At 50.2% G+C, this 10625-nt stretch overlaps 1 protein-coding gene and 1 pseudogene across 1 annotated transcript in view; both read right to left on the reverse strand.

Annotated features, from left to right (window-relative positions):
• The window catches only part of ARRDC1 (arrestin domain containing 1), a 64238-nt gene extending 63389 nt beyond the window's left edge, over positions 1-849 (reverse strand). The window contains exon 1 of the mRNA XM_054007936.1: positions 501-849. Coding sequence (XP_053863911.1) covers positions 501-618 — 118 coding nt within the window. The 5' untranslated portion in view covers positions 619-849. The remainder of the gene's footprint in view (positions 1-500) is intronic.
• Positions 850-9265: 8416 nt separating this feature from the next.
• On the reverse strand, positions 9266-9823 carry LOC128825426 (histone H2B 8-like; annotated as a pseudogene).
• Positions 9824-10625: the final 802 nt, after the last annotated feature.

Genomic DNA, 10625 nt, shown 5'->3' on the forward strand with positions numbered 1-10625 from the left:
GATGGTCCAAAAAGCTGCCCCTCTCCCCCAGTCCTCTGCATGAAAACCAGTCTCTTGACATTCACAAATAATGAAACTCCCAGTACTAAGGTAGTATGTGTGTGGGGGGAGTGGAGGGTCAGATGGGGCTCAATATGGTCATCCTGAACTCAACCTCTAAGTTCAGGGGCAGATGGACCAGGAGGACAAGGGGAAGCCAGCAAATGGAAAGGTAAAGCCAGCAGGCGCTGCGGCCGGGAATCTCACAGCCCTGGGGAGCGGGGGCCCTACACCCGGAAATGCAATGGGCGAGAAGAGCGGAATGGCACTACGGCAGGGAAGCTCGCAGCCCGAGAAGGGCGCTATTGGGGGAGAGGGCCCGGGGGGGGTGGCACTGCAACGGGGAAGCCCGCAGCCCGAGGGGGGCGCTATTGGGGGAGAGGGGCCCGGACACGCGAGGGGGGGGCGGGGGAGGGTGGCACTGCGGCGGGGAAGCTCGCAGCCCGGCCATGAGGGCTCACCGCGGTACGGCAGGCTCCCGGAGAGGCGCACGGTGACGGTGCCGGCCAGCGGCTCCCCGGGGCTGTAGACGACCCGGCTCTCGCTCAGGCGGATCTCGAACAGCTGAACCTTCCCCATGGCCGGGCCCCGCTGCTGCTGCTCCCCGCAGGGCTCCGGGCGGCGGCGGCTGCTTCTTGCCTGGCCGGCGCGGGGGCGGCTCTACCTGCTGCTAGTGACGCGCCGGGCCGGGCATGTCCTGCCTCTTAAAGGGCCAGCACCGCCCTCCCCCGGGCCGGCAGCCGCCTCCCGCGGCGGGGGATGCCTAGGAGGTGTGGCCCAAAACGGGGTGTCCCGCCCCGGCGCGCCCCATCCCGCACCCTGCAGCTCGCCGGGGAGGGACCCCTGCCTCCTGGTCTGATGCCCTGAGATCTGGATCGAGCCAGGGAGAAAGCCGGTTTCCAAGCAGGGAGCTGTTTGTTTCAGAGTGGTCGCCCTGTTAGTCTGTATCAGCAAAAACAACCTGCCTCTCTCTGTCCAACTGCCCGCCTGTCTCAGGGAGATAAAACCAATCGCCTGCAGCGGCTAGGGGCAAAGGGACTGTGCTCCAAATGCACCACTTCCTACCCTGAATCGTAAGGAAAGGGGAAACAGGGTGGGCAAGTGCCTCTTGAAGATAAGAGCCATCTGTCCTTTATTCCCAGGCAGTTACCCGACTAGTGGGGAGGATTATGAAGAATCCAGCCTTCCTCAACTAGTGAGGGGTGGGCCGCACCTTGCCCCCGAGATGCCAGGTTGTGAGAATGCTCTGTCCTCAGAACCATCTACCTCCCTCCCTCCTTCTCCTGGTGTGTCTCCATGCCTGTTGTATGTGCTGAGCAAGTCAATACAGTCAAAATACCATTTATTTAGCAATTAACTGGTGTGACTTTAGTGCTGGTGAAAGGCTCCTCCTGGAGCCTCAAGCCTGGGTGAGGACAGGCAGGTTGTGCACACTGGAAGAATTAATAAGCCCTGTTTATCCACAGAACAGGGATAGTATTGACAGCAGCCCTGTAAACTTCCCCCCCACGCTGCTCCCTTTCTCAACTCAGACTTTTAAGAGACTCCAGTTGATATGACCAATTATTCTGTCCTGGGTCTCTCTATGATGAGACTGCCAGTAAAGAGGGGGGCAAGAACTGTCAGTCCTGATGGTAGTTCCTGTGATGAGAATGGCTATCCAGTAGAAATGGACTTGAAATTCCAATTAATTTCACCTGGATCCCTTAGCAGCCCTTAGCTGGGAAAGGGAACAGCTGTTGGTTACCACCAACCTGGCTGGATTCACACGGGTGATTAAGGCCTGGGGTCTGCTAGCACTTTTCTTAAAGTCTCCTGCCATTGCACTAGCATTGGTACAGTCCCGCTAGTACTGTAATAGCAAAAGTGGGAGTGTTCTGCCCCACTAATGATCCCATCCCTAGTGGCTTTCATCCAAGGTACTTTACCAGTGCTAATAATTAAACTTCACCACAACTCTCTGAAGTCAGTAGGCATAGAATTATAGGGCTATAAGGGAGCAAAGGTCATCTAGTGCCAAGAGACAGGATTTTCATCTAAACCATCCAAGACAGGTGGCTCTCCAGCCTCCTTATGAAAATTTCCAGTGAAGGAACTCCCACAACCTCCCTAGGCAGTCTGTGCCTTTGTCCTTCTGTTCTTACAGTTAGGAAGTTTTTCCTGAGATTTAATCTAGATCTGCTGTGGGGTAGTTTGAATCGATTGCCGCTTCTCCTGCCCTCTGTGGCAAGAGAGAACAACTTTTCTTCAACTTTTTTATGGCAGCCTTTCAAATATCTGAAGACTGCTATTGGGTCCTCCCTTAACCTCCTCTTTTCCAAACTAAAGAGTCTATCCCTTTCATCAACTTTGTCGCTCCCTCTGGATCCTTTCTATACATTGGTGAACAAATCTGGACACAGTACTCCAGCTGAGGCCTAACCAGCGCTGAGTAGAGAGGTGCTATCACTTCCCTTGACTTGCATGCTATGCCTCTGTTAATGGAACCTAAAATTACATTTGCATTTTTTTGCAACAGCATCCCATTGCTGATTCATGTTGAGGTTGTGATCCACCACAACTCCCAGATTCTTCTCAGCAGTGCTGTCATCAAGCCAGTTATCCCCCATTCTGTATTGGTGCATTTGGGTTTTCTTCCTTAAGTGTAGCACCTTACATTTGTCTTTGATTAATTTCATTTTGTGGTCTATAGCCCAGTTCTCCAATGTGTCACCCTCTGAATTTTAGTTCTATCCTCCAAAGTATTGGCAACTCACCCAACTTTGTGTCATCTGCAAACTTGATCTGGACGCTTTCTATTCCTACATTCAGGTCATTAATAAAGATGTTAAACAACACCGGACCCAGAACACATCCCTATGGAATCCCACTTGAGACCTCCCTCCAATCTGATATCATTATTATCCCCACTTTACACAAGGGAAACTGGCACTGAAAAGTGAAATGACATGCCCAAGGCCAAAGTGTGAATAAGTAGCGGAGCCAGGAATAGAACATAGGCCCCCTATTCACTGGTGTATCCACTAGGTATGCTCCCTGTGCTGTAATACAACTGCAAGCTGTACATTTTATATCTCTTTCTGGATAATGAGTATTTTTCTTATATGGATGGTTATGAAATCTCAGAATTTACTCTTTTTCCAGGAGCTACAAGGATCCATGGTTGCAGTTTGCTTAGCAATTTACATGACATAACTATATGGACCCAATGTCTTACCACTTGAATGCCAACTCACTCACCATTCCCTACTCCTCACCTCTTGGTTGATTATGTTCTGCCTATGGAGTATGTACTCATAGGCTATTTACATACCTAATCGTCTGCTCATCTGCAGCTACATGTATGCACTGAAAGTACAATTCTTATCTAACAGCACATAAAGAAGCATGAGGAATGAAAATCACAACTAGAGTTGGTGGGAAAAAAGTATGTTATATTAACATTTTAATTAAAGTATTTTTGTTTAATTTGAATGTTTACAGAATTTTTTTTGACAAAAATGTCTAAACAAAAATTTTAGCTTTTTAAAAAAATGGTTCTGACATGTTTTTGTGGGCGGGGAGGTGTAATCCCACTTTCTCTTACTTTTTAAAAATCTCTCCCTTCCCCTCTTTTTTTCTGCTGAAAAAAGATACATTTTAAAAGTACGATGAAGCGAGATTCTCCCTACAATTTTAAAACAAATTTTTCATTTGGAAAGCTCATCAAAAATCTAAAAGCGTTGAGGAATATGAAATTTTTCCTTGAAAAATGTAACTGTTGTCAAAATCCCAGGTTAAAAAACAAATAACCGCATCTGTTCTCCTTTGGGACCAAAGACACCAGCCTCTACCCGGGGAGCAAAGAGTAGCTGTATTTATGAAATAAAATGAGGATACCAATGTACATATGCAAAGGCCAGCAGTAAGTGCAAAATATTATTCGTATATAATAGAGCTATCTGTACGGGGGAAGGTGTAATGATTAAAGCACAGGAGTTTTCTTCTGAATCAGATCTAAGTTCCATTCCTTCGCCGTCTCTTCCTGGGTGACTTGGGCCAGGTGTGTCTCAGTTTCTCCACCTACAAACTGAGGATGATAACACTTACCTTGCCAAGGGAGGTTGTGAGGCTGAATTTGTGAGGCAACCGGTGACTTCAGTGAGAAGTGCTATCGAAATGTCCCTAAATAACTACGTAATGACTGATAGGCACATACACATAGGCCAGTTATGTGAACGCATCAAGGTGAGGCAACCCCTCTTTATCTTTAGTGCAATTGCAAATCACAGGACCATTTCCAGATGATTTGTGATCCCAGGAGTGTGCTGTGGGAGCCAGGCACGCGTTGTGGATTTCATAGACTGATGAGCACTGTCACAATTCCTTGGCCGGTTATCTTTTCTAGGCAACGTATTAACACTGGAGAGAAAGCCGTGCAGTGTAATGAACCTCCCATAATGTCATAAGCTAGGCTACCGCCATGGTGGGAGAAGAAAAATACTAGTATAGGCAAAGCCAAGGTAGACAAAGCATACAGCTGAGTTGGGCCCCTGGATTTATATCAAAAAGATCAAGAGGTGACTTGATTATACTGTCTAAGCACCTTCATGGGTACTAACAGGGCTCTTTAATCTAGCGAAGAAAGGCATAGCAAGAACCAATGACAGGAAACTGAAGCCTCATCTGAAAACACATACCCCTCAAGCCAGCTAATTAATTAATGGAGATATCTTATCTCCTAGAACTGGAAGGGACCTTGACAGGTCATCGAGTCCAGCCCCCTGCCTTCACTAGCAGGACCAAGTACTGATTTTGCCCCAGATCCCTAACTGGCCCCCTCAAGGATTGAACTCACAACCCTGGGTTCAGCAGGCCAATGTCTGGATCTTTTCGACTTCTGTTGCAGGCATTTGTAGACAAAGTAGCAAATACCAGAGTATTCCAGGTGAAGTCACACCACGGATTTATTTAAATACTGGTATTATAACATTTCCCTCACCATTCTCTGTCCTCGTCTCAGCACACCGTAACATCTTAGCTGGTTTCTGACCACCACACTCTAGTGTTGTTATTTATTTATGATAGCACCACTCATGGCCTAGGACCCCACTGTGCTAAGAACAGTCCAAAAATATAACAAAATCAAGCCGATGTCTTTATTGAGCTATTCTCTGTGACTCAGAAGTCGCTGCTAATCCTTGACCCATCCATTTATTATTTGTACTGCCATAGCACCTAGGAACCCCAGCCACCGAGCAGGACCCCATTCATAGACTCACAGAGTTTAAAGCCAGAAGGGGCCGTTAGATCATCTAGTCTGACCTCCTGGATAGCACAGGCCTTTACATTTCACCCATTGACCCCGTTTTGATCCCAATAACTTGTGTTGGACTAAAGCATCTCCCAGAAAGGCAGCCAGTCTTGATCTGAAGACGTCAAGAGCTGGAGACGCCACCACTTCACTTGGTAGTTTGTTCCTGCGGTTAATCACTCTCATTGTTAAAAATCTGTGCTCGTTTCTCATTTGAATTTGTCTGTCTTCAGCTTCCAGCCAATGGTTTTGTTCTGCCTTTCTCAGCTAGATTAAAGAGCCCTTTAGTACCCAATATTTTCTCCCTATGAAGGTCCTAATACACTATTATCAATTCACCTCTCTTGATAAGCTAAAGAGATTGAGCTCTTTAAATCTCTCACTATAAGGCAGGGCCGAGGGCCACATCTGGGCGGGGAAATTGTATGCAGAGCTGGGGCAGGGGGTCAGGGTGCAAGAGGGAGTGTGGGGTGTGGGAGGGGGTGTGGTGTGCAGGAAGGGGCTCAGGGAACAGGACTGGGGTGCAGGCAGGGCCGGCGCAACCCATTAGGCGACCATTTGGGGGGCGGCGACCGCGGCAGTATTTCGGCAGCGGGACCTTCTGCTGCCTCTGTGGGGGGTGGCATTTCAGGGCGGGACCTTCCGCTGCCTAGAGCGGCAGAAAAGCTGGCGGCGCTCCTGGGTGCAGGAGGGGTGCGGAGTGCAGGAGGGGGTTCAGGGCAGGGGTTGGGGTGGAGGAGGGGTGTGGGGTGTACAGAGGTGGCTCAGGGCAGGGAGTTTGGGTGCAGGAGGGGTGCGCGGTGCAGGCAGGGGGCTTAGGGCAGGGAGTTGAGGTGCAGGGTGCAGGAGGGGTTCGGGCTCCGAGGTGGCAGCGGCGTGCACCGGGACCAGAGCAGGCTCCCTGCATGCCTGTCCTGTCCCTGTCCCTGTGCTGCTCCAGGAAGCGCTGCGGCCCCTGGGGGTAGGGGGGGGAGAGCTCCGCGTGCGCTGCCCTTGCCACGCCTCCAGGTCCCTCCCGCGAAGCTCCCATTGGCCGCGGTTCCCCATTCCCGGCCAATGGGAGCTGCAGAGGGCAGTGCCTGGAGGTAAGGGCAATGCATGGAGCCCTCTGCCTCCCCACCCGGCGGCCACAGGGATGTGATGCCGGCCACTTCTGAGAGCAGTGCGGGGCCCGCAGCACCATGAGGGGCAATCCTGCGGGTCGAATCCAAAGCCCTGAGGGGCCGGATCCGGCCCACAGACCGTAGTTTGCCCACCCCTGCCATAAAGTCTCCAGCCCTTGAATAATTTTTGTGGCTCTTTTCTTCACCCTTTCCAATTTTTCAATATCCTTTTTAAAACGCGGACCATACACAGTATTCCAGGATTGATCTTACCCCTTCTGTATATAGTGGTAAAATCATCTCCTCACTTCCCTGTTTAGCCATACAAGGATCACCCACTTGTGCTACAGCATTGTACGCAGGACTCATTAGGGGACCAGATATCCCGAGTTTACAGGGACAGTCCCGATTTTTGGGTCTTTTTCTTCTGTAGCTCCTATTACACCCCCCCACCCGTCCCGATTTTTCACACTTGCTGTCTTGTCACCCTAGGACTCATGCTGAGTTGTGTGTCTACTACGACCCTTAAATCCTTTCCAGATACAGTTCTTGCTGCTCTCCAAAATAGGGCTGTCCAGAGGATTCAGGGGGCCTGGGGCAAAGCAATTTCGGGAGCCCCTTCCATAAAAAAAAGTTGCAATACTATAGAATACTATATTCTCGTGGGGGCCCCTGTGGCGCCCGGGGCCTGAGGCAATTGCCCCACTTGCCCACCCCCTCTGGGCAGCCCTGTTCCAAGATACAGTTCCCCATTCTGTAGGTGTGGCCTGCATTCCTTTTTCCTAAATGTGAAACGTTGCATTTGGCTGTATTAAAACATATTGTGTTTGAATGGGCCAGCATAACTAGTGATTCAGCTCCTTCTGTAGGACTGCCCTGTCTTCATCACCATTTACCACGCCATTACGCTAGGTGCTGTACAAACACAGAACAAAAAGACTGTCCACGCCCCAAAGAGTTTCCAATCCAAGGGTTTGGCTACATTTAGACGCTGCTGTAGTGCTTCAGTGAAGATGGTACCTATGCTAAAGGGAGGGGTTCTCCCATTGGCTTAAGTACTCCACCTCCCCGAGTGGCAGTAGCTAGGAGAATTCTCAAACCACTGAGCTATCCCTCCCACCTCCTGTCAGCCTAGCGCTGTCTGTGCTTTAGATCAGGTTAACTGCGTTGCTCAGGGGTGCGGATTTTTCACCCCCTTGAGTGATGTAGTTATACTGACCTGATTTCCTAATGTAGACCAGGCCTAAGTACGAGAAAAGAGTCGACGGGTGGATTCAGACAGTTGGAAGGGGGAAAACAAGGAAACCATGAAACACAGTTGGTTAACATGATAGGCAATGGTTATAACACACCAGTTGCCTAACAGTTGTCAAGTTTTTTGTAGGCATGGCAAAGGAGAGTTTGAAGAAGGGAATCAGTGCCTATGAAACGCAGAAATTATTCCTTCCATTGGGCATAGCATTTAGAGGAAAATTCCAGCCATTCCATGAACATATTAGCTGCCTTATAGGTGCTACATATTACTGCTTATTAACATTTCAGAATAAAGTTATCTCAGATCAAAGCCAATAGAATGGGCTCTGTCATAGTTAACCTTGAACGTTCCAAGATAAAGGTGAAATTTACTCCGTCCATGGAGATAGTCGTGGGCCTTTGAAAAGACTGACCTGAGATGGAAAGAATCTCTCTCCTACTGATTTTGCTGGAGGACACAGTCCATTTTGAGTGCAACATCCTGGTAAGTTTCAACATGTAGTTAAGAGGGTGTGTATGCACTCATATGTTTATGCATGTACATTTGTTACTGCCCGTGTGTGTGCAGATGTCTACATCCATGCATGAGTTCATTTGTTCATGTGTCTGGGCACGCATGCTGTTATAAGCAGATGGGGATTCGTTATTTACCTCCATGGAACCCCCGAACTGCTGCCTCTCATGCAGACCAGCCCTCACCTTCCGGGGGTCTTCAGTGGCATGCCTGCGGGCGGTCCGCTGGTCACGCGGATTCAGTGGCATTTCTGCAGGTGATCTGACGGTCCCGCGCCGAATTGCCGCCGAAGCCGCAGGACCGACGGACCTCCCGCAGAAACGCCGCCGAAGGCCGCCTGAGTCCCACCCTCACGGCTTGCTGCGCTGGTGACTGGAGCCGCCCCTGCCTGGGGAGAGGGCTAAGGGAGAGAAGTCCCACTCCCTGCGAGTCACCTCCTTCCTTTTAATTCTAACTCCAGACTAGCAAAGAGAATCAGGGAGGAGCACTGTAAGCAAGCCAAGGACTCAGCTGGGCCAGCCCCATTACTCTGCACGTGCTTACCTCCCATGGGTGCTGTGAGCCTGAATAGGTTAACGCCTCCACAGCACCTTGAGATCCTCTGTTGAAAAGCACCAGAGACGTGCAAGGTATGATTATGATCATGCTAATCTGGTTAGCTGGATTTCTGCTCTCCTCGCTGATGGGAAGTTTCTCTTTGTGACTTTGGCATTAAAATACAGAGAGAGGGACAATGGCTAGATGGGCAATCTCTCTTCCCTCCCTATGCAGTTCAGAGCATAGTGGAAGTTACAGTTAATCTATCTTCATCTACAAACCCTGCAGGAAATAGGCCTCCCTCAATCCAAGCTCTCATTGAAGTCAGTGGGGCTTTGCCTGAGTAAAGACTGAATTAAAATGGAGGGGCAGATTCCGATACCATTCTTCCCACTGAATCGTTTTTTTGGGCCTTGTCTTCACTGAAAACGAAGGTGTGCTCTTAACTGAAGTTAGCCAACTTCAAGCTGCAGCTCCAACACAAGTTTTTTTAAATTGAAGTCTCTTGGGGAGCACACAGACCGGTTACTTGGAGCTGGTGTACTTGGTAACAGCCGTGGTACCTTCAGACACCGCGTGCTTAGCCAACTCTCCAGGCAGCAGCAGGTGCACGGCGGTCTGGATGGCCTGAGAGGGATGGTCGAGGGCTTGTTATAATGCACCACGCCTCCCCAGCAATGCACTCGAAGATGTCATTGACAAAGGAATTCATGATGCCAGGAGCGCCGCCAGCTTTTCTGCCGCCCTAGGCGGTGGAAGGTCCTGCCCCGAAATGCTGCCCCCCACAGAGGCAGCGGAAGGTCCCGCCGTCGAAATACCCCCGCGGTCGCCGCCCCCCAAATTGTAGCATCCTAGGCAACCGCCTAGGTCGCCTAATGGGTTGCGCCGGCCCTGCATGATGCCCATGGCCTTAGAAGAGATGCCGGTGTCAGGGTAAACCTGCTTCAGCACCTGGTACACTTAGATGGAGTAACTCTCCTTCCTGGTCTTGTGGTGCTTCTTATCCCCTTTCTTCTGGGTCTTAGTCACCGCTTTCTTGGAGCCCTTCTTGGATGCAAGGGCAGATTTCGCCGGCGCAGGCATCTCGATCGCTACTCACACAGCACAGAACAGGAACAGCAATGCCCAGTCAAAGACTACAAGGCAGCCTGGGTTTCAACTCGACCCACTAACTTGGCTGAAAACTGCAACTGCCTTGACTTGTCTAGGATCCCAGCTGGGGTTAGCCAGCCTGAGCCGAGAACACACCTCTTGTTCCCTGCAGGGTGCATCTGCACAACAGCTGCAGGTGTAATCTTCAGCTCAGGCAGCCACACGTGCACTAGCTGTGGTCCAGCCAGCACTCCAAAAATACTAGTGCAGCCCTGGTGGTGTGAGCGGTGGGATGGGCTAGCTGCCCTGAGTATGATCCTGTCTGAAATACTAAGTACATACCCGGCTCGGCTAGCCCCTCCCACCATCTGTGCAACCACAGCTGCACTGCCCTTTCCATCCTTTATTCACAGTGGGGTGAAATGCACACACGTGCAAAAGGCCAGTACAAGGGATTATGCTCTGTTTACATCCTATTTTGAGGGTTTAAGTGGGGTGTTGGCCCTCAGCACAGGGGTGATCCCCTACTCACACCAGTGGTTCAACTGGGACTGCTCCTGTGAGTAAGTGAGACTTGCACAATTGGCCCGAAGTTAACAAAAAGAAGCTAATTTAAAAGTCAATTACGTCTGCTCCTCCCCACCCACTGAGATTTAAATACGTATCGAAACTTACAACAAACAGCGCTCAAGGTTGACTGTTTTCCCCATTGGAGAGAAACTCTTTCCACTGCAGTTCAGCCTTTCCCCCGGAAAGAAGGATGATCTAGAAGTTCAGGAGCTCGCCTTCAACG

This window comes from Malaclemys terrapin, chromosome 17 (genome assembly GCF_027887155.1).
Source record: "Malaclemys terrapin pileata isolate rMalTer1 chromosome 17, rMalTer1.hap1, whole genome shotgun sequence".
In the NCBI taxonomy this organism is placed as follows: domain Eukaryota; kingdom Metazoa; phylum Chordata; order Testudines; family Emydidae; genus Malaclemys; species Malaclemys terrapin.